A 24,336-nucleotide genomic window follows, 5' to 3' on the forward strand; every position below is an offset into this window, starting at 1 on the left:
TATTGTAGTAGACAATATTAAATCACAATTGACTTAATAACATGAATAAAATTGTGTGCCCATGAATAATCAGAATACTGTAATCTCAACAATTATTAGTTGGATTTTACTCTTGTTTCGTCTTCTGAAGTGATTTAATTTCCTATTCAGAAAAATGATATTTTTTCGAGTCCATGATTCATAATTACATGCAAAGTGTGGATCTAATGAGAATAAGTAACAAAAATCTTCAGCTTTGAATACATCCTTATTTTTGAGTTTTACACGAGCATCGACAAATATTTACACATAAAGTGCCAAACGTTAATTACAAAAGTGAAATATGAAAATTTTTACGTATTTACGACGCTTATTAATCTAAGCGAACAAAGATTTCTTTATACAGAATTTTATAAAATTTTTTTCAACGATCTTAGGGTTTAATATATCCCTCAGGTCGATTTATATAAACGTAATTTACAATTCTTCATGCAGCGAGACAGATTCACCAGTTTCTGAAATAGAGAGAAGAAATAAACATCACATGTATATTTGAAGATGTAATGCAGGAAACATACCACTATCTTTCTCCGTCTGTCTGTTAGCATTTTCTACCTTTTGCTGCAAAGCTTTAATTTCTTCATCGTAACCCACCCATTCAGGCAAGATTCGCATAGCTGCTTGTAATTTCGCTTCTTTCGTCATCGGATTATTACACTGTAAACGACAAAAAAATTTTAGTTTACTTAATAAATATACAATGTAAAAATATTATAACATATTAAAATATATAATGTAAAAATATAACATATTTATTTTTGAATACATACTAAATCTATAGTTTTGGCATATCGCTTGGATGCATCGTCACACCACGTTTCACACCATAGCCATTCCTGTGGTAGCGTCTTGATGGCCACTTGATGGATCATATTATTCGGGAGGTCCTGGAGTTGTTAATTATTTTATTATTTAATTATTTATGCGAAGAAAACATGACCATTACGATAATACAACAATATAATCTTTTTTATATCCTGATAGATATTTAAATCATTCGTACTTGATCAAGGTTCGCCAAGCTGTTTGGATCTTGACTCAACGCCTGATATTGTCCTCGTAGTCTATCTCCAGCGGCGATACGACGGAATCGTTTGAGATCAACCACGTATAATGCACTAATATGGTAAGCACGACCTTGCAAGTGATTTCTCCAATATCCTTGTTTCCAAAATCTGAAACCATCCATTTCGGTTCTGCTGTCACAGAATGGCGTGTACGCATATGGTGCACCACCGAGATCCAAATTTGCTAATTCCTTTAGATCTGCTCTTACCACCTGCATAAAAACGATCGCGCGTAAAATAATTAAGAATTAAGATTGTTCTTATTGCTATATTTTAGACAGCTTATCTACCTGATCGGCATCAACGAATATTATTTTCTTAACATTCAAAGGAAATAGTACATCGAGAAACAGGATTTTGTATCCCCAAATAGTTCTCTGTTTCTCAGTTTGTTGATGAAGCCAGCGAGGCCATTTATATTGAACGAGTTCATATTCAAAGCCGTATTCCTTAGCCATATGTGGCAGAAAATCCTGTCATAAAAAATTTTATTATTTGTTTCCACGAAAATTTTATAAAACGAAATATCTCTTACTATACATTATAATTACTTACCTTTAATGTTGGTGAAAGATAATTTTTTAAGAACCAGAATTTCACTGGTGTCTTAGTGTGTTTAATAACACTTAGCATCATAATCTTCAAGAATCTTTCATATAAATGGCCAGAGGCAAGAGAGAAGATATTTAATTTTTCATCTTGATCTTCATTTTCATCTGTCGTCGTAAATGTCCTAGTTTTTAAAATAAATCAAAACATATAACACTTATCATAAATCTGAATTGGTAGTTAGCTATTTTATATCAGCCAAAATATCCCAATTAATATAAGCTATATACATTCTCCACGCAGCGATATGTTAATTAAATAGGACAAATCGAAGATAAGAACACATATTGGTGACTTGGGGTTAAAGTAATTAATGTGAATTAATTGATGTAGCGGTTCAAAGTATATTAAGCATTAATAGATTAACTGGATGTTAGAATTTAAAGCCACAAATATGTTCTTCATTGTAATGCATATGTATTTGTGGTTGTATTTTTTGTAGAATGAGTGTACGTGTACTTAATTATATGCATTATAAAAAATTATGAATGTACTTAACTACATAATAATGAGAAGCTTACCAAAATTTGGCAATGCTAAAAAAGAGAGAACAAATAAAAGTTAAGTTCAAAGGTAACGAAATACCATGCTACACATGTTAAATACTAACACCCAGCATTAGGAGATCATCGAAACATGGAATACGAATAATTTAATCAATCGGATATACCTAGAAATAGAATTCCATAATCCAGAATCCTTTTCATTGTCTGATAAAAGGTCCATTCCTACTTTGTCCGCTTTCTTAGAAACCTTCACTTTCAACACGTGACTCCTCAGTGAACTTATCAGAACTTTTACGTCGTTGCCGTTCTGAATAACATCCTGCCCATCAACAGTAGTAAAGTCATATATCTCTGCGGATCGTCCTTGCCGAAGCCGCAATACCCATTCGCCGGGATTTGCTTTAAGTTGAAAGTATCCTAAGTTGGCCATTACTATAGTATCAACCATTACGGGCTGTCTCTCGGTGCCCAACGTGAACTGAAGGCCTCTTGGTGGATTCCCCATTACTGCTTCAAAACAGTGGCCCTCGAGCAGCAAGTATTCCAACTCGAATTCACTAAGATACAATATAAAGTAAAAAATTAGTATAAAATTAAAATTAAAATTAAAGTTTATAACAAGATATATTTTAATATTCTTACCTGTGTACACCCATTGCAACATTATCAAGCTTAATATTATCTAAATCGTAAACACTGCGAACTACCTCCACGAGCCAATTCTCAGGTGCATGAATGTATTGCGTTAATAATGATGAAGTAGGCAGTTTTGTGAACTTTGCGATAGAACCACTGATATCTCCTTCTGTTGTGAACTGCAACTCGGGTTCGAGTACAAATCGATAAAAACTGAAACAAGAAAGAAAAATATCTAATTCATAACACATAAAAAAGAATTTATGAAAAAACTTGAACATTGCCTTACCTCTTCAATGGCATGTCGCTATTCTTGTCTACACAGTTTAAAAATACTTTTATATTGCAGTTTAAAGCTTGTTGTAGCGTTTTTAATATCGGGCCCAATTTTTGAGCACCGCGTGAAACTGGATCTACAATGGCAATGAAGTTGAAGGCGACTTCATCGGGATTGGTAGCTGAAATTTTTATGACACTGCAAATGGAAAAATATTCTTGTAATATTCAATGATCAAATACTCAGTGATAAATTTTTATATATGTATAATTTTATATATGTATAATTTTATATATGCATGAATTATCTAGCTTTTCTCTTATGCATACTTTACAATAAATTATTAATTTTACCTATGATCGTCTCCATGGAAAGGAACATCATACCGACTTCGAGTTTGTGGACGAGGCACCAAAAGTGCAGTAATTTTCATAATCATATCATCAGTAATATCATTCTCTTCTGCATAAAATATCAAAAACATTTAATTATTTTTGTCAAGATTAAAAGAACTATGCGTTTAAAATAATAAATCATAAAATACCATATTCATCTTCGACAAAGATTTGATCTTTTATCAGTTTCATAAATAATTTTTCGCCATAGGTACTTTGACTAAACCTTTCTAACAAAGAAAAATCTTCACTTGTAAATTCTTCACCATTATCTAAAGGACCTATAATACGGCCATTGCATAAAACTACTCTTGCTCCCGTTTCTAAGTTTAAAACGGTTTTGGCATAATGTTGATGTAATGATAATATCGAACTTTGATTCTCTAAGACTGCTGCCACAGATTCATCCTACAACAATAAAATTATTAAGAAATTGATTTTTGGCAATATACACGCATCTTACAGATATATACCTTACCTCGATTTCAAAATTACCATCAGCAATAAGAACTGCATTATCCTCTTTGAGAATTTTACGTATATAAAGTATAGCTTTTTCTGGTGATAACGCGCTTAGTGTAGCAAGCGCAATTTTATTAATATCAGATTTTACACTTGCGTCATCTTTTGCATTAATAATAATACTAACCCTCGCATCGGTATTTGATTCCTATAAAAAATATATAATTATTATATATATTCCCTTATATGTATGATTTACACATAAAGTATAGTTTTAAATTACATACTACATATTCAAGGGCTTCTCGTAGTAGTTGCCTGCCAGGCAATGATTTCAAATCAGCTACAACCCAGAAAGAATATAAATGATGTACGTTGCGACGTGGTACAAAAAAGTAATGCATTTTTTTCATCAAATAAGTTGATAGATCCTGAGGAGCCCATTTAATATAGTCATCATTTTCAGGAATCGTGCCAATTAAATTTAACCATGCATTCTTGTCCATCTTCAAAATACGCTCGTTCAATCTAAAAAGCCAAAATAATTAATGCAATGGAAACTTAAATTTATTATTTCCATTCAAAGAATCATTGATAAGAGTTATAACCGTGGCATAACATTTGGCTGGTTCATGAGAAAATCAACGATATCATCTCCTTCCGTTACTTCGCCTCGATACACTGCTTTTTGCAATGTAGGTGTCTGCGACATAATGGTAGACAACACTGCTTCCTCGTACGATTCAGCATTTATTTGATTGGGCGTCAAAGGTACACCATTCAATAAAGCTTGTGGGAATTTCTTGAAACCGCATCGTTTTACAAAGTCACTAGCTAAATGCCGACCTACATCATATTCTGACTCCTCACCAAGGATGTAAGATATAGGAGCCGATGAATCTTTAGATTTAATAATTTTTTTTACACCATTTACATCAGCACCATAAGACACAATGTGATTTCCTAACTAAAACAAAAATAAATTTTATTACTCTTTTAAATAATGGCATTACTTTAAATAATAATTAAAGTATTAAATTTGACGTTTTACCTCTGACAAAAAATGTAAAGCCACTTTCGGGCTTTTAGAGTCTGCAAAATAGTGATACGCATTGTTAACTGCAACACTGGCATCCATTAAACCTGTTACAGATGTATTATAATTTGTCACAAAGACAAATCCTACCCTCAGTGGTGCAGAATGCGCATAAAGAGATTGCGCTAAAGATATCAATGGGATAGAATCTTCGCTTAGAGGATCAACAATTAATACCTAAAAAAGACAAAATCATATATTTATTCTATACGCAATATAATATATTAATTAATTTCCATTTAATAATACTAACTAGATTATACAAATTTCTTCTAATATTTCTGAGCATGCCAGGAAATGTCGGCCGTAATAATTCGGTTAATGATGGCGACCAATTACTATAACGTGAGTCATTTTCAATATCATTGATCCAATTAATTGCGGAATCTCTTATATCCATAGCAAAATTTTGATTATCTGTACTTCCAGATAAGTCCAAAGCTAATAGTTTGCTCATTTTTTTATTACTAAAACCTAAAATAATTTATACAAATGTAGTCTCTATATATATATAATCTAACGAATATAACCTAGTACAAGATTGCTGATCTATATATATTTTCAAATTATATACCAATCTTATGAAGAGCTTCCATTACTCGTAGCTCGCTCCTCAAAGATTCTAAAAGGGTTAGAACGTCAATAGCCTCCAGATCAAAAAATAAACCATTGATGAAAAGCGCTGTATCAGTTGGTTGTATATTTAGACTTGCCATGAATATTTCCTGATTTAATTTCATTTCTTTCTTCATATCGCTATCCACTTTAGTTCTAATTAATGATTTTGCCTACAAAATAAAAATAAAGCAACAATTACTGATGTTTCATTATAATATAAAAAAAGCAATTTTTTTCATTTGATAGAATTAATGTCTGTTCGAGTAGCCACAAAATTCATTTTTTAACACGCACTTGCATAGGAAAATTTTGCGATATATCAGTCAAGATGTTTAATGCTTCTATAGAAGGAGACTTCATTATTCTCTCGGCTGCCTGATGACTCAGTTCCTGAAATTGCCATACTTTGAAAGCTCCGATTTCGTGACTGGTTTCCAATAAATATGTCTGTATTTTATCCAATTCAGCCTGCAGATCTGGATATAATTTTCTGGAAAGATAATGTATTACATAGTGATGCAATGTTGCGCAGAGATGAATAAACTGAATACCTTACGTTTTTACTAACCACCTTACTTTAAAGTCATAAAGTTGATCCCTTCGATTTCTTCCATGCCATCATTTGCCACTTCAGAGTTTTTTCCTGCATTGTCTTTGATATCAGAATCGTCAGTCGCTTTGTACTCTGTAGATTTCATTTGCAATTCTACGCCATAACCCGATAAACGCAATCTTTTGTCTTCCCTTTCCTATAAATTATTTTAAATATGAGAAATACTATTTTTTGCATAACAATACATATTTAGTTTTTAACATATTTCTACCTTCACATAGTGACGAAGGATATAGTTGATTCCTTTTGTTTCCGCTATATTTTTCAGTTTCTCATGGAAATCAGTGAACATAGGAGTCCCAATCTGACCATATAATATGATTACTTTATCAGATTCTAGAGTACTTAAGTATCGATGATCTACATCATAGGTATCTATAGCTTCCCATGTATCCTAGAAAATAAATTATATATAGCTTATATCAATAAACATAAGACTAGAGATAAAATAAAATAAATTACCTGCTCAAGCAATTTATCTATATCTTCTAAAGAACAGGTAAATGTTCCACCAATGTTAACAACATTATTGCATTCGTATAAAGAAACATTTTTATTCACAGCCATTTGAGAGAACATTTCCACACGTGCGGAATAAATACGTAAGGACAATCCTAACTTAAAGACGGCTATCTCAGATTCGGAAAGATATTTTCTAGCTAATTCCAAAATTACATCATAATTCTCTTTCTGTGTAGCTGTTCGACATAATTACAAAAATCAAATATAATCAACTTACAAGTGTTTCAAAAAATCAAATCACATTATAATTATTACCTAGTACAAGATTGCTGATCCTTTTAGAATACGAATCAATAAATTTCCAAAAGTAACTTGGATTTTCATCATTGAGATATTCAGCTGCCTCAAGAACAAGAGGTGTTTCGTTCCATTTGGCGTCTATTAAAGTTGTCACATATTTATTGATCTTTTTATCCGCTTCAAGTTGACTGGAGCATAACGAGAATATATAAAAAAATACAAGGACCCTCATCTGCAACAAACAAAGAAAAAATCGTCAAGTACACTTGTCAACAAAACATTATTACAAGGCTTCATCAGTCAATAGAATTTTAGTAGAGATGTGTCTCTGAAAGAGTGGCCAAGTGTCTCATAGACAAAACTTTATGAATTTTCATTGAGACTCGCTAAGAATCACATCTTGATAAGACGAACAATAAAGATGCCGGATGATATCTATACGTGCAGCGTTTAATGATCACAGATAGGAGGAGATTTCACAAAATTTTCGATCTCGTCAACCACCACAGAAACAAGAGACGTCACATACCTTCGTAAGAGAATTAAAATTATCTTAATTATCTTAACTACGAAGAATGCATTAATGACTACAGCCGAACCGTGCGGCGCGAGTGCCACATGCACAGTACTCCGGAACGGCGATTGTGCTTTACACGAGCTATTATCATGCGGCGTGTTTGGGATGACGTATCGTCGCCGACGATGACAATTGGCGGCACTCGAGCCGTCATTTAGAGCCTGTGAGCCTGTGAGTGTTTTTACGGGATGACGCGACCAAGCGACGACGCGACTCTGGATTGGTTGGAATCCGAGATCCGTCCATTCCGACTGCATCCATTGGTTAATACGAGTATCACCGATTGTCTCATTGCGCAGGATCTGATAGCGAAATAAATTTTATTCACATTTCTTCATAAAATAATTTTACGATTCAATCCTTTCAATAAACAAAAAAAATTTCGTCGCGAAATTATATTATTTTATTTGCAAAATCAGAGTAGCGTTTGAGTAGCATAAGAAATTCGAGTTTAAACATCTCAAAAATAAATTCCCAGTAAAAAATTTTCTTTATAGATAATCATATATAAAATATATAATTCCACGTATAAAAATATATAATTATATTTTATTATATCTAATTATATATGGAAAAGGATTTATTGGATCAATAATGAAAATAAAAATTTATGTAAAAGATTCTTTTAAGAAATAATTGTGTGTAATATTTATAGAATTTATAGAATTGTGTGTAATATTTATAGAATTTTTAAGACAAATTTCATTACAGATTACTCTGAATAAAAATATCTTTAATAAAATAGTTATTAATATTTAAAAGATACTATTTGGGATCGATGAAAGGATAAATGTATACGAGTCGCATAATATATGCAACGTACAATCTATTTATTATTTACAACAACGTAGCAATGTTACGTAAAATCGTACCACATCGCGATTCTTCTAATGACAGGTCGCTTATCACACTGCTTTAAAAAAAAATGGCGCGCGGTCGTGCTGCGGCTGCGCCGTTCCGGGCCAATCAACGACCGCCAAATGAAACCGAACAGAACGCGTCATCGGTGATACGAAATGCAACGGGAATCGTCGCGTAAACGCGTCCGTTCTCGCGAATCTCACCGGCTGTTCGGATCGGACAATGATAAGTAAAGTGTGGTAAGTAATCTTTTGATAAGTAATCTTAGTGAGATCTAAAGCTCAAAACGCGAAATTCAACGCGAATGTTCTACTGTGTGTATATTTTACGTGTATGCTTGTATGTTTTATAGCTGCGTTCGAGACCTCCACCTTCTTCAATCGTCCGACTTCAGGAGGATCCGATTACATCGGGCAACGGGATCTGAGCGTTAGGCGCCTACAAACGTGAGTTTCTCTTTCTCTAAATTATTTATTGTATTAATTATATATTATATTATATTGATTTTGAGCGTCGAAACTGGAATCGATCTGCATCGATCCGAGTCGCGTAAATCGATTACACGATATACAAATGGCGATGGCGACGCGCGAGATTCGGGATTTTTACAATATGTACCGAATTACGCGGTTTTCAAAAGCAGTCATAGTACCGCGTAGATATACATATTTTATGAATGTAATTCATGAGGGAATAAATCACGGAATCTAAGGAATTTCCCGAATTTGGAACAAATTATTTCTGAAAAAGATAGGAAATAGAGTTCATCAAATTTTAAGTATTTAAAGATCTTTGAAAATTAAATTTTATAAATACGCGATTGGATCTTACTTTATACAAAATCTTACCTAATTTCGAAAATATTTAACGTCAGATATTCGTATTTTTTCTCTTCCACATTAATCTTTATACAGTATCTCTTTATAAATCTTTTTTAATCAACAAATTGCTAAAATTGACTTCAAATTCGCCGCAAAACTTTCAAAATATATGGCAATTTCAGTAGGAACTCCGTATAAATGAATATTAATACAAAATGTATAGATAATTAATATTGCATAATAATAGCACAAATAGTATTTCGTATAGAACTTTTTTTGCAAAATTAAGACAATCTTTAATAAAAAGGTGCCAAAACGAAAAATAATATAATCATAATTTTTGCAAAATTATCTTGCTAAAATCCATTCGTAAATCATGATTGATTCGTTTATGCATTCGATAATGTTTTATAGAGTTTTCGGGGATATTGTTGTTGGGGATCCATTCAGAATATGTGATATTTATATGAACTTTCGTAAACGAATAATCGGTCTCATAGCGATTTCGCCAAGAAGATAACGCCAAAAGATAACGTCGACTCCCTTGATTTCCGTTGCATTTTCGTATTCGGTTCGTTCTATTCGTCGTGGCGGCAATTCTTTTCGCCTGTTACAATGTGAATTTTATTGACATGTACGTGTGGCGAACGCCCCATCACATATAGAGATACTTACGTGTCGCGTATATATACACACACACAGAGAGAGAGACAATCATGCACTCACGCCGCGTGTGTTGTGTGCGTGTAAATTCCGTGTGAGATTGTGTATACGTGTGTATTATACAATACGTGTGTATGTATACACGTGTCATGGCGTAGCACGTTCAACGTGACGCGAAAACAGAAATTAATTAACGTTACAATCCCATTGTACCATTTCGCTCTATGCTAAACGTCTATAGTGTTATCCCGCAGTTTCTATGAAATACTCTCAGGAATAAACGAGAGATGTTCGAGTCGTTTTAAACGGAAAGGGCGGAAGTCGTGCCGCCGCGATCGAGTTAGGCAAGGCTTACGTATCCGATTTATCGTTCGGGAGATCCTGAGATTTTATTTAACACTTGCAGGATGAAAATCAAACCACGATCACCGCGTCCAAGATCCAAATATGCGCCTCTATAGTTTAGAATTGATTCGAGTATTAACTAACTTTGTACATTTCATTTTCTCGTTATTCTCACGTCGCCGACTCTTCCCAGATCGATAATTACATACTCGTTTTTTTACATTCTCAATAGCAGTACACATTCGTCAATGTAACACTCTCTTTCCTCGTCGCAACTAAAACGAAATTTTATATGTAGGAACAAAGTTATGTATGTATATGTATATGTGTATAGAATATATCCTCAGACGTTATATTTCGGAATCAACGGTAAAACATTCGTGCTCAAATGACTGATACCTCGAGGAAAAGTCATCCAGGAGGAGCGATCCTCTTGCTTGGAGTACGGCGATTACATCTCTCTAATTTCCTAACGATCGCAACAGCAACTAATGAACGCCGTATTCGTTCGCGTCTGAACGTTAAATCTCGCCCGCGAGAACAAAAATTTTGTGTTGTAACATTAACATTTATATTAATATAACCGCACGTCCTTCTTGGTTTATCGTCGCGTTTTGTTGCCACACGAGAACGACGGTGCGCGTGTTTCGCATTTCACTCCTCGCATGGACAGCCGAAAGGGTGGACGGATAGCTGCCGCGGCGTTTCGGGGGATGAGTTTTTTCCTTCTTTTTTTTTTCTATTAACTTTAAAACGAGAGTGGACGAGTTTTACCCTCCGATTACAAAGCGAACCCTGTCTCACTATGTATCTGGCATTACACCAGCCGAAAATACTATGTACACTATTGCGATCTACGCGATTTAAGGAGGATCACGAGCCGTCAAGCTCGACTATTGACTCGAGTAGAGATAGGCAGTCGTAGAATACTCGCAATCTTGGTTACTGCAAATATAAATTTAAATTGGACAGGAATAAAAATTGTTAAAGTTGCAGTTTCGTAGCGCGAAAAGCATAAGGGCGATACGATTTGTAAGGTTTGCGAAAGTGCGAGAGAAGAAAACCGCCCGCGACTTGTCCGAGCATTTGCGTTGCGACTCGAAAAAAATGAAAAAAAATAATTAAAAAATAATTAACAGTCACGAATTAAAGAACACGCGCGCAATTTCTATCTCACGCCGCGCAACAACGCCGTTGTATATTCGCAAGGTAGAGTTGCATTTAACAATTAAAACATTAATCGCACGGGACATTTAAATGCGTTAGTTAGGGAATTGCGATAAGAAGGCCAACTACTGCTAGGAGATTGCGATAAGAATACTAACTAAACAGCCCTCTGTTTCATTTTGAATTAATTAAATTAAGTGCGCACACGGTTCCCCCCCCCCCCCCCGGAGAGATAGCGAATCGTGATCTTCCTTTATGCACACGTTGCTCCAGATGCGTGTGCCTCCTCGTGCCGCATATCCCGATCGTATGCACACAGTATATGTAAATTCATAGCCATATATGCATATATACTTAGTTCGTACGCGCGTGCACACCTATGTACACATAACGATTTTAATTGCACAGAGAGAGCGCGCGCACCTACATCCACACACGGACACGCATTTCTGCGCGCGCGCGCGCACACACACACAAAACACACACACACATACACACACGCGCGTGTACACGCACGCACAGACAGTATATATATATATACAACGTGTATATATAAAAGTAACTTTTTCGTAACATACAATAAATTTTTGTTTGGCACATCTCACCAGCAATCTGATCCACCTAGAATCACACCTAATATACGCGCATCACATATATAAATACATAAATATGTACATGTGTATATATATATATATATATTTATGTACCTATATATTAACTTGTATTAATTTTTAATGTTCACCGGATGCAACGGCACACTGGGATAACATCGGTCCAGATGCACTCGGCTTCGTCACAGGCTCGAACTTCGAGGATCAAGATGAAATGTATTTAATCTCGTTACTTTAAGAAGCTCAGGGATTTATACTTGTATCCGATTAAAATACAAGAGCGTACTTCGCTACTAATACCGCTCTGATAAATTTATGAAGGTATCAACGTTATCAAGTTATTACCGCATACAGGGGAGGAGAACGAGTATTACATTTGAGAAAGTATCCGAGTAACTTATGAGTGCATCTACACCGACGGTATTAATTCCATATCGCGCAAATCTCGGTCGAAATACCGGTGGTACGTATTTTATATGTATACTATATATTTATATATATTTATATATATATATATATATATATATATATATATAATATATGTATATATGTCTATCTACATTTAGATGTACTTTCCGCATAGTCAATTTTAGTGCGTTGTCGACTCTCTACCTATTTCTAGAAAATTATAAGAGGAACGCGATTAATTTGCATTATTTATACATACATATATAAGTTTTATGCCGTTAAGTGCGTTATGCCGCGCCGAACGAAGAGCAAGCTTGGCAGGCGCATGCATCTGCGTGGGAATCGCACTCTCTCGAGCTCGCAATGTCCTTCCAAATTCCACCGATAGATCCTTAAAATTTTCCCTTCGATTTTAAGCTTTATCAATCTCTTTGTCTTTTACAAGCGAATTATCGCAGATATATGAAGCGTGTTTCCTTGGAAATCGCATGAATTGGAATTTACAAGAATCACATAGAATTCTCTAAAATTGACTCTATCTCACGACACCTCGAGGATCTTTTTGTGAAAGAGAAGAGGAAGAGAGAATTGCGATAATATTCGACAAGAGCGCGACTCCGTGGACCCATTCAGAAAATCCGGCGCGTAGTCGGAATTAGATCGTCGTTAAAGACTTTTTCGTTTATGTCTGTTCTCTCTTTGTTTAAATAATATATATATATATATATATATATATATATATCCATGAACAAGGCACTCTCTGCTTGACAGAAGGGTTTTTTTGCCGGATCCTTCGTTCTTGCGCGTTAACCGCGTACTAGCGAATAAAAAGTCTCTACAGCCATATCGAGCTTTCATTTCCGTTTTGGACCATCTCCTTCCTCGAAAACGTCGAGTAAAAAATGGTCGGGGTACACTTTAGAATATTTCGATAGGAGTTCTCGCACGTTCCGGATTTCGTTGCATCGAAAAACTCCGGAATTAGGCTCTAAACTGGACAGATCCTCCTTATAAAGCTGTTTTTTTTCTTTTTTTTTTTTTTTTACTAAAACCAATGACAATTTTCTTTATTCTTCATCTTTTTCGCCTTTCAAAAGTTGCATACTTGAAGTTTACTATACTTTCGAGAGGACATCGTTCGATTTGATTAATAGAAGATTTAGATTTTTAATATCATTATATTATGCAGAGTAGAGCGAAATGAAATGGCATCTGCTATTGTCATGCTTTCAAATTTTTCCTGCGCTTTATTTTTTATCGTACTTTTTACATTTTATTTGCCAGAAAAAGTTGTAAAAATGGAACAGACAATTTGAAAATTAGAAAGCTATTTAGCAGGTGCCATCACTGTATCCGCTTATACAAAGTAGAACTAGAAATTTCTATTCCCGTTCAGATGCATAATTAATTTTGACTAATTAAGATCTAATAGCAATAGTATACAAAGTCATCTTAAGACGAGCACCACGTCAGAAAAATATCTGTTTAAGTTTATCGACATTTTTCCTACTAGGCAAATTATTGACGAGATTTCAACTATCAATTTATTTGATTTTAGAAGCAACTCAAGAAGGAATGCTCGTACCGAATGAAGACAAATGTATTGTTATTACAAGTTACTCGAACGATTTAATCCTTTCAGTATCCACTTACATAATAATATTTTTCAATATAATTCAATGAATAATTCTTTTTCCATTTATTTTCTTAGCGTCTTATTAAAGAAAAGCAAATTACATTGAACTACACAAGATAATCTAAAAATAGTGAAATAATTGATTTAAAAAAAGATAAATAAAAGAATAAAATTTTGTTTCACAAATATCTACAACATTGCAGATGCAAGATTACAAGAAGAAAAATTCCAAATTGACTGCAAATTAATATCTAAAAATTTTTAGCATTTATAATATTTCATCAAAACTGTAATTCTTCTTTTTTTTTTTATTAAATGAGATATTATTAAAAGTTATGCATTCAATACAATATGCACATGTTTAACATGGTATCGAAAGGATTAAGCCGAAATGCAATATATTATTTGAGCATCTTCTTACGGTACGAACACGAGTCAGTGCCAAAGAGAATCTCGCCCACAGGCAGATCGACGTGCGTTATAAGGGGAAGCACTTGGTTCGTTTCTGGGCAACGACTGATCGGCAGTCGACCTTGGACCCGAGGGTGAAATTCTCTGGCTTGACGGTCTCCTCAACGGAGATTTTGCCGAGTCGCTTCTTAACGCGGAACGGCGTTGACCGGGGCGATATGATCTCGTAGAGATCGCTAGTCCGTCCTTGGACATCTTCTCTGGAATTGTTGATCCTCTGATCGATGGGAATGGCAATGTCCACCTCCACGGCACAATGATTCTGGCTGGGTTTTTTCGATAGTTCCTTGTCAGCTAACTCGTCAATCGAATCCTTCTTGTTGATCTCCTCGGACGGAGAATTGAAGACGCTCGAGGAATAGCTCTTGGAATCGCAAATTAACGTCATGTCGGGATAATCGTCGGTCTCCTCGGTTTCGGACGGTAGGTCCCTCGTAGAGGCCAAAGAGATCGCTCTAGCTTCTGGCTTCTGAGGCTTCTCCTCGTCGGCGTAGTCCAACGACAGACACCGCTTCTCGAACAGAGCTGGCCCGGACGATTTCTGATTGGTCTTAATGATCTCGCTGTTTTCTCCGCTCTCTTTATCCTCCCGAGTCGGCATACCTTTATTCTCCACTGTAGTCTCCAGTGAGTTAATCATCCTTGATGGACGACGCACGCTGTTCTCCCGTTCCACCGAGAGGCAGAATTCTTTGTCCGTTAGCAAAATACGTTTTGGCATTCGCACCGGCTTCTGATCGAGATCCAGATCCTTTTCCCAGGACGGAGTCTTCAACAAGCTCTTCACCTTGCGCAGTTCCGTCAAGAGATCCATAGTCTCCTGCGATGGCTCGTGAAAGATCCGCCTCTTTGGCCGTCTAATGGACGCGTTCGTGTCTGATTCCTGATCAGAATGATCGATACCCTCCTGCTTTCTCAGAATGGATCTCACCGTGCCCTCTTGGCTCTGTTCTCGCTTATCAATGGCAGTTGTTTCGTTCGCGTTTGTATCAACCAATGTAATGTCTTCTGTTTTAGGTGTGCTTTTCGCCGACGTAGTTAGATCGAGATCCCCTGGTAAAAGATTCAGTCTTTCTTGTCGACTTATCGCTCCCTGAGCTGCTCGAGTGCGCCGTTTGAAAGCTGCGTAACTTTCCGTAGGTATCTCCTGCAGCTTAAATTTGTCCTGCAGTTGCTTGAACGTTTCTCTCGTGTACTCTCGACGAATCGCCAGCGAGTCCTCTGATGAGATTTCTCGCGTTTTCCCAATACTGTCGTTCATATTCCGAGAGGCAGCGACGAATGAAAGAGCGTCCTTCGCCAGGAGATTATCCGAGGAGATGCCCCGCCTTTCGAACTGATTGTACTTGATTGACCTGCGCGTGTTTTCGACCGTCCTGATTTCCTCGATGATCGATTTTCTGGTCTTCGTCGGAGAAAACGTTTTTCCTCTTTCCTGAACGTTGTTTCTAGACTCGATTTCGCGATCAGGAGAGACGTTCGAGATGGGTCTCTTCGTGGGTGAATTCGGCGTGCTGTCGTCGCTACGAACGACCTCGTGGGAATCCTGAAAAATTCTGCGACGCATCATAGTGGCCGAGTCCTTCTTCATTCGTTGTCCTCTCCGCGGTGAGTTGTTCCAGCTGTTGGTTGTTTCGCCTGGCGAGTTCAAGCACGTGGTGGAGGAGGATATGATCTCCTCACTTGTCGTCACTCGGCACTTCAACAATTCGGCGGTCACGCCGGTCGGTCGCTTCGCCAACTCCGGTCGCGAATCCGTTCGTTCGTCGCTGTTATCCGTTGGCAACGAGCTCGGGCCTGAATCCAAGACGTCGTCCAGAGACATGTTGTGTAACGCGTTTCGTTCCTTCGATGGCACAGTGGACTCCAAGTCCTCCGTCTCGAAGGAATACATTTTCAGCAAAAACTCTTTGCCCGAACGTCTTCTCTCGAAGGTTGTCGTCGCAGTTTGTTGAGTTTGCATCTCCGCAAGCTTGCGTGGCTCTTCTTCTTCTTCACGGGAAATAACGGGCGTTACGTCCAGCGTTTCAATAGCGTTCTCAACGTCCTCCTTAATGACGGTCTGCTCGAGCTCATGCCTAATGTTATTCTTTCCGTCGTAATTCTTCACCACGTCGTTCGTTCTTCTAATTTCGTTTTTACGTTCGTTGCGCGGCGTGTCAAAAGTGAATTTGTCCAGAGTCTTGGACGAGCCGATCTTGTCCAGGAACGGTCTCTCGACTGCTTTACTAGGCCCGATCTTCTCGAGGTAAGGCTTGCCGATGATTCTCGGTGTCAGCTTCGCCAGGAACGGCCGGTCCTCCGTCTTCGAAATACCGATCTTTCTGAGGAATGGCCTTTTCTTTTCCTTGTCTTTCTCCTTGACGTTTGTCTCGAACGAGCGGTCGCTCAGCCGATCGTTACTGTAATTCGATGAATTATCGCTGCTTTTGGAGCGAGCCCGCTTGCTGCGCGTCGCGTACGGCGTGAGCGGCGTTCTCGGTGTTCTCGGGGTAAGAGACGGACTGGGTTCCACATTCGGGCAAGTTTCATCCAGCAGTGCCATCGCAGTTTTCAGATCCATGCAAGCTTTCCGCGGCACCGGTATCGATGGCTTGGGGAATTCACTCTCAATGCTGCTGTTCCTCGTTGAATTTAGATCCGATCTGCCATCCCTGCCATCGGTGTACGAGTACGAGGGGTACGAGCTCCGATCGCCCACCGGCCCCGGAGAGGTGTCGACCGTCGGATGATCCTCCAGGTACCAGGGTGTCACGCCGAGGTCCTCCGGTCTCGTGGCGGGACTCTGTGGCGCGGTTGTGCTCTTGCTGACAGCGCCTTTGCCGCCACTCGTCTGCTGTGTCTGCTGCTGTTGCTGTTGTTCCTGCAGGCTCTGCTCTGTGCCGCTCGACGATGGTACCGTTCCGTCGCTGACCGACACCTCGTTCGACGTGCGACTGAGAAGCGGCCTTCGATATCTGGAACAGGTAGCAAAATGTGGCGGCGCCGGTCTCGCGGTCTCCACGACGATGCGTCCCTGGGCACAAGGCACCACCGGTTCCCCATCCGCCGGTGCCTCCTCCGGGGTCAACGGCAGCGCTGCCCCGCGACCGAATTCGATGAACCACAGCTCGTCCCTCAACTCGCATTCTCACTTCTTTTCGTTCATATCCTTATTCAAATAGTGCAGTACGTAGTGAAGGACCAAGTCGTAGCAGTACTTGTATTCTGTCTGTAAAAAGATTTTATCTGGATCAAAGTAATTTTTAATAAAAAACACGTTGTTATATTGTACGAAAGATATTATTTTATAACGGAGAGAAATAATATTTTAGATAACATTATATTGCAATTTTTTTGTCACGATTTAAAGAAACATTGTATATACCATGTTTTCCACAAGCTGGGGTCTATGCCTGCGCACAGTTTTGACAGCTTGGAAAATGTCAACCTCCCCGTGTTGAATAACCTGTTCTATGCATGCATTGGCGGCACAATAGACTCCACAACGACTTCTGCCATCGGGCGAGACCACAGCTACCGGTCCGTAGTCCGTTCGTTGCCTCCATCTCTCAACCATATTCATGAGCTCTACTAAACTATTCGTAGAGGTGGGCACTTTGTGGCCCATTGGCCAACAGGTCAATTGGAACAATTGCACGGTCTTCGGCGGTGCTTTCACTCCTGCCATCAATTCCGTCAGCGAGACGATTTTTTTATTTATCCTAAAAACCTGAGGAATCCAGTTTTCGTTGAAAGCAATTCAAAGTAAAAAAGAGTATCTTTGTTTATTTTTTATATATATATACACACACACACACACACACACACACACACACACACACACACACACACACACACACACACACACTTTTTATAAATATTTCAATAAAACTACGATTTTGGAATCATTTAATAAGAAAATTTCAAACTTTCGATATTTTTACATTACAAGGATTAGAAGATTGATACTTACCCAGGTTTTTATATTGGTATAATGATTGTGGCTGATGTGATCAATCGTAAACACGGGTCCGTATTTCTTTGAGTGCCTTCCTTCCGGCCAAAAGCTGGGGAAATTTGTGGATCCCTGAGGGGGTACGCATAGAACTACCACCGCCGCGCATTCGTAGTCATAAACTAAAGACCAGAATTCACCGCACGTATGCCGAAGGGGCCATTCCGTTACGATGTATTCTCTTGGTTTCGTATAGCCCTGCATGGTACAGCAGTGGATGAATGTTTTCGGGAAAAACTTGGCAACGATTGCCAAACATAACGTGTGAAGTGTAACATATACATCGATCCGTAAAGTTTTCCATTTCCATATTTTTCACATTTATTAATCTTAAGTCGAAATTTTATTTTTACATCAATGAATTTAGAGGTAATTTTTTGTGATATGACGATTCATTCTCGTTTTAATTATCACAAAATATCTATTAATATAAATTAAAAATTCAGATTTTATAGTGATGCAAAAGAGGTTAAATGAATTAGCGGGGTGATTTATTTTACTGACTTACGTCCACAAAGACGGCGTTGATGTAATCTGTAAAACTGTTGCCCTGAAAGCTCGTGAGGTATGGTCGAAAGTTGTCCGCTGTAACAAAGGGAGAGATTGATTTTCACAGTGTGGAAAGCTATTTGTCGAAGCTGCCGGTCGCGCTAGTTGAAACAAGCAAGTTGAAACTCACGTGGAACTACCAGAACGTCTCTATTCTTCTCCCTGTTATCGGCCCTGTGTCCACCAGCGCAATCGCCGATCGTGAAACGCGGCGTCTGCTTACAAATCTGCTGATACTCTCGCTGATATTCGTTCATTTTAGTTATAGGGTTTTTTATGCTTTTCTGCTTCAGACGTTGCGATAATTCCGCCACGGGAAACCACGATGTACCACACACGACAAATTCCTCGAGTGTGTCGTACACGAATTTGTACTGTTCCTATGTGTGAACGAACGCGTGTAGCAAAATATAAGTTACCAAAGTTACCGAAATGTTATTAATTAAGTTAATTTTCAAAAGCAAAATGTCAGAAAAAAAAATAATAATGGAGAATTTATTTTTTTTGGTGAATTATTATTAAAATAATTCCTGAAAAATATAAAAATTTTTCCTTTTATCAATTTTAAAAAATTTATAATCGACAAATTGCTTTTTTTACAGTACTTAATTAGTGTTATACCAAATTTTCTATAAGCCCTCTCCTGCTCTGTCTTAGCTTCTTCAAGTAGCCAAACACGTCAAACGCATCCTCCTCTTCGGCCAGTTCCATATTCGCGTCGATCGCTAAATATACCCCCGATCGTCCACCACCATCGCTTTGTGTCACAAACAAACAAATTTATTAACTCATTCGACACGAGAACAGCGCGCTGCTCGAGTTTACATAAATAATCGCAACTCGCAAAATAGGTGTTCTTACTTGCAGTGAACGACCATAGGACCGGATTCGTTCTTTATGGTTGATCCCACCACGGCTCGAACACGTCGTCTAAATTCTAGCACCGCATTTCCAAAGGGACATGTATGTGAATGCCATTCTGTGTAATGAAATTGCAACAACGTTCTTTCTTCTGTAATCTCCTGAAAAACGCATTCGCCACAACGTTACAATAATCGTTTTTTTTTTTTATCATAACAATTGTTTTATTTTTTTTTATTTGTATCGTATTTGTCGTACTTCGTCATCGTTTTCTACATTCCTCATCGCGCCGCCGTGCTCGAAACGCATAAAATTAAATGAATCAATATTTATACGTTGGTGTTGGAACGAAAAAAAAAATCGCTCTCTCTAATAAATTGAAGTGAAACAACGAATACACTGGTCGCGGGATCAACTTGCGTCTCCGATAGATTATTTTCCCGGGGGCAAGATTTCTCTCCTCCGGTATTGTTATTCCAACAATGCTGCATTAAGCTCGAAAATTGCGGTCGCATCTTGCGCTGCCGGACCGCATTGTACGTCGCTCTGTAACGTCTCAGCTCGCGCTTTGCTATTCCCGGAATGGGGTTACGAGGCTCCCCTTTTCTATATTAAATTTCATTCGGTCCGTATATTTCGAAAGTAATTATTATCTTGTCTACTGTTCAACAGAATCGTACATGCGATAGTTTCATACGGTTCGTTAATAATCTCACATCGAAAAGTCCTGAAGGCGAGACAGACGACAGACTAACGAGATGTCGCAGAGATCTGTTTTATCCAAATTATTTCTTAACAATGATGACATCGCGAACGAACGGATTTATGGTCTATCTATACCTTTAGAGAATCAATATGTTATGTTATTTAATAAAAATGTAACGAGAAAATACAGTTAGACGTTAATGCGAATTTTAACTTTGAGATTTTCTTTCTCTAATTTATATTAACATAATTATACAATTATATTGTATTGCGTCTTCCTCGCAACTGATCTAGTTTCTTGTAAATTTTATTTAATGTCTTTCTAAAATAATCTTTTTAAAATATGCAACTGTAAAGCAGCAAACTATACACCATGTATATCACAAAGTAAAACATTTCGTTACAAAAGAATACACGTGGAAGAATAAAGATCTCTTTCTGCCATGACGTACAGTTGAATAGAAGAATATATACGGGAGTTTAGACGGAGACGTTAATGCGATGGAACAGCTTTAAAGTCTGAGAGGACTCTCTTCAGATAACGAAAAAAGGTTGAACGAGGAAAGGACTAGGTAAGTAACGATGCCAGTGGTGGAATCAGATCACAAAGTGCGCGCGGTTCGGAAGAGCTTTAGAAAGTCTCCGCAATTGTCGTTCTTCCTCGTTCTCGCAGATAAAAAACTGCAATTAAATTAGCCGTTTGCGTAATAGCTCCTTGCGCAAACTTATCCTCATCCGTATCGCGAGTTCGTATCACATTTCGCATTCGGCCGGCGTTTAAATGACAAAGCTGATACGATCTATCTATATACGATTAAATTTAGCTAACTTTCTCGCCAGCTTTGCCCTCTTTACTCTTTTCGTCGTTCTTCGTTTCCCTCATTCCCCACGCTTCGAGATCTCCCTGTTTCTCTATGATTGGGACAAACTTCGAATAGACATCGAATGCGTCGCAAGACCGATTACTGTGTTATCCAATCGTAGTCAAGTTACGAGTGTTTCACAAGCAGAATTTTTTTTTTTTTTTTAGTTGAAAGAAGAAGAAATCGCGTCCATCCGTGGATTATCCGTGGATAATCTCTTTGATGTGACGTCCGTCGCAAACTCCCTCCTGATTTATTCAAGCCTCAATATACACGAATATTCGAACGACGACGCGATGGATTTGCGTCACTCTGTTACAGATGACAAATGGCGCATATATATCGCGAATTTTTCAACTTTACACAACATTCAGGTCCCGAATGCTCGAGCTGCTGAATTGTCAATCGATTGGCGCGAATATTTGCGTGTGTATTTGCGCTTTCTCGCAAATATCGAATATATTTATTTTTTCTATATTCGTTATTTAGTCGCCGCATATGCCGAAAGTTATTAATCTGGCGTAGTTAAAAAAAAAAAAGAGGTACGCGTCCTGCTTTTATTCCACGCATGTCCTATACATAAGTTTACATTACGAGTAGATTGATAACAAGTACTTACGTTGTTCTCGTTCTTTTTGTACAGTCTTATCGTTCTTATGTGAAAATTCGCGAGTTCCTCTTCTTTCAACACAGAAACGCCGATACCACCGTATTCCTCGTCTTTCTCTTTACTCGCCGGCCAATATTGTACACACATCACCTGAAAAGAAAAAGTTGTGGCTGAAAAGCTGCAGAACATAAAGAATTTATATAACGGACTCTAAAGCCCTCTTAAAGCAGACATGAAGACTAGCGGTCAACGTCATCGCGCGATAAAGACCGTTTTTTTTTTACGACGTGGCAACTTTAATGGACACTATTTCCGAGCTCCGTTTCTCATTTTTTTTTCTCTTTCTTTATATGAAAGTGGTCTCGCTTCAAATGGTCTTTTACCCTGATGAAGTCAAAGGTTTTCGTGAGCATAACGATGCAGGAAGCTTGCTCTTGCCAGACCATCCGCCAGAATTCTGTCACTGTGTTCTCCATAGGTCCCTGAGTGACGATGTAAGCGTTCGGTTTCAGTATACTCTGAAACGCAATATTAATATCGACGCTGTAATTCGACGCATCATTAATATTCGCCTTAAAGCCCTTCGCGCAGGCAGAATTATCGAAACCTAAGCGTAAGTCTCGGCGCGAGAGATTGACGCGAATTCAAATTCGCCGACACGACGAATTCTCATCTTTCCCGCGAGATAAAAGACAAATGATTCGATCGCATTATTAGATCACGTACGGGATCTGTAATCTTGGAACGCGACTCAATTTGCCAAGAGCCTTTGCGTATTAATGCGGATACGTGTATTGCCGAATATCATGACATACTCACATCTACGTAGGATGCATTAACGTAATCGGAATCAGGCTCGCCTTCTATCGTCTCCAACACTACCCTATTATAGTCGTCTGCGAAAAGAAACGAAGAGAAACACATTTTACCTCTTCAGGTGGTAAAAGCTCTCTTATTTTAGAACGGAAATAAATCCTCGTTAAAGGAACAGCGCGCCGGCAATTGCAACCATCTTGTAACTGTGATTTATTTCCTCTATTGCGAGAAAGTTAATTAACGAGAATCCGAAAATCGACCGACCGATCCACGTGAAGCGGTTATTAGCGCGATAAAGATTATTCCTATCGATATTAAAAAAATTTTTATTGAAACTTCACGAGAATTGATGCGATAGATTTCAGATTAGTTACAGGAAACTTTTACTTATCCAACATACAAATTTTTATTACAATTAAAAGCATTTGAATGTGCAAAGTGTGCGTGTTGTACACGGCAAACTGTATTACAAGTGTAGGTGTTCATTACGCAGCTTTTCAGAGCTTTGAATCTACGTTTTATTTCATTCACGCCTGCAAATTGCGCACGCAATCAACACGATTCTCTTCCGGAAGTGATAATACGTTGCGACCAAATAAGAAGCTCAATCGACAATTGATACCTACATGGAATACACCTTTGATTTTGATTCTTTTCCTTGTTCGCGAGTTTCATGGCGTGTCTGCACGAATGCGTTTCCACCTTCGTTGCCGTCTGTAATATACAAAGATAAATTAATGAAATTCTCAAGCTTAAAATAATAAAAATACTGATATAAAAAATAAACATAATAATAATAATGGAAATTATCAGGAAATTATATTTATTGAGCACAAATTGTAGTCCACTATTTTATGCATGACATCTGTTGCCGACTATTGAAAGATTTAATGATCAATACTATGTTGTTAGATTAGCTTTTAGATTATTTATATCTTTAGCTATTTAAAAAGTAAATCATTGTCACGTAATAAGTAATAAATATATAGAAACATATTATTGTCTTTTGCATTAAGTTATAAGATATAATACTATATCTAGAGAATATCTAGCGATCTAGAAAATCAAAGAAAGGGAAGGGATAAAACGTCGCGGAAGATATTAAGTACGGATTTTTTTAACGCTCTAATAACTTGTCCCTGCGATAAAACTAATTAAACAAGATGAAAGTCTAAATATGCCCGAGATAAAAAAAAAAAAAACCTGTTATCTTTTCGAAAGTTTCACAATATCGAAGAAAAGTTCTTAACTGATAACATGAAACTTGCACTTCTGTCCGCGATTGATGCACGCAG

The 24,336-nt window shown here is 37.6% G+C and overlaps 2 protein-coding genes across 3 annotated transcripts in view; both read right to left on the reverse strand.

Annotated features, from left to right (window-relative positions):
• Positions 1-228: 228 nt before the first annotated feature.
• On the reverse strand, positions 229-7,822 carry Uggt (UDP-glucose-glycoprotein glucosyltransferase). 2 transcript variants are annotated; one of them, XM_025218969.2, is made up of 24 exons: positions 7,610-7,822; positions 7,096-7,312; positions 6,781-7,016; positions 6,530-6,712; positions 6,282-6,454; positions 6,000-6,195; positions 5,662-5,875; positions 5,341-5,561; positions 5,043-5,264; positions 4,600-4,958; positions 4,279-4,519; positions 4,008-4,199; positions 3,679-3,937; positions 3,488-3,596; positions 3,147-3,332; positions 2,864-3,070; positions 2,386-2,778; positions 2,237-2,251; positions 1,662-1,839; positions 1,397-1,579; positions 1,043-1,318; positions 810-926; positions 558-696; positions 229-494 (listed from the first exon to the last, which is right to left on the reverse strand). In XM_025218969.2, the coding sequence occupies exons 2-24, from the start codon at positions 7,310-7,312 to the stop codon at positions 457-459; spliced, it is 4,554 nt and encodes a 1,517-aa protein (XP_025074754.2). In that variant the 5' UTR covers positions 7,610-7,822; the 3' UTR covers positions 229-456. The 2 variants fall into 2 exon arrangements, with proteins under 2 accessions (XP_025074754.2, XP_088928335.1); XM_089072209.1 differs by lacking the exon at positions 2,237-2,251.
• A 9,889-nt stretch (positions 7,823-17,711) lies between these two features.
• Ptp36E (protein tyrosine phosphatase 36E) overlaps positions 17,712-24,336 on the reverse strand; it is a 58,717-nt gene continuing 52,092 nt past the window's right edge. The window contains exons 4-14 of the mRNA XM_011642978.3: positions 23,668-23,755; positions 23,045-23,121; positions 22,609-22,743; positions 22,235-22,375; positions 20,048-20,208; positions 19,808-19,943; positions 19,317-19,566; positions 19,146-19,222; positions 18,596-18,835; positions 18,008-18,352; positions 17,712-17,851 (exon numbers count right to left, since the gene is read on the reverse strand). Coding sequence (XP_011641280.1) covers positions 17,771-17,851; positions 18,008-18,352; positions 18,596-18,835; positions 19,146-19,222; positions 19,317-19,566; positions 19,808-19,943; positions 20,048-20,208; positions 22,235-22,375; positions 22,609-22,743; positions 23,045-23,121; positions 23,668-23,755 — 1,731 coding nt within the window. The 3' untranslated portion in view covers positions 17,712-17,770. The remainder of the gene's footprint in view (positions 17,852-18,007; positions 18,353-18,595; positions 18,836-19,145; positions 19,223-19,316; positions 19,567-19,807; positions 19,944-20,047; positions 20,209-22,234; positions 22,376-22,608; positions 22,744-23,044; positions 23,122-23,667; positions 23,756-24,336) is intronic.

The sequence above is a fragment of the Pogonomyrmex barbatus genome, unplaced genomic scaffold (assembly GCF_055798465.1).
Source record: "Pogonomyrmex barbatus isolate J1 unplaced genomic scaffold, ASM5579846v1 scaffold13, whole genome shotgun sequence".
Classification (NCBI taxonomy): Eukaryota; Metazoa; Arthropoda; class Insecta; order Hymenoptera; family Formicidae; genus Pogonomyrmex; species Pogonomyrmex barbatus.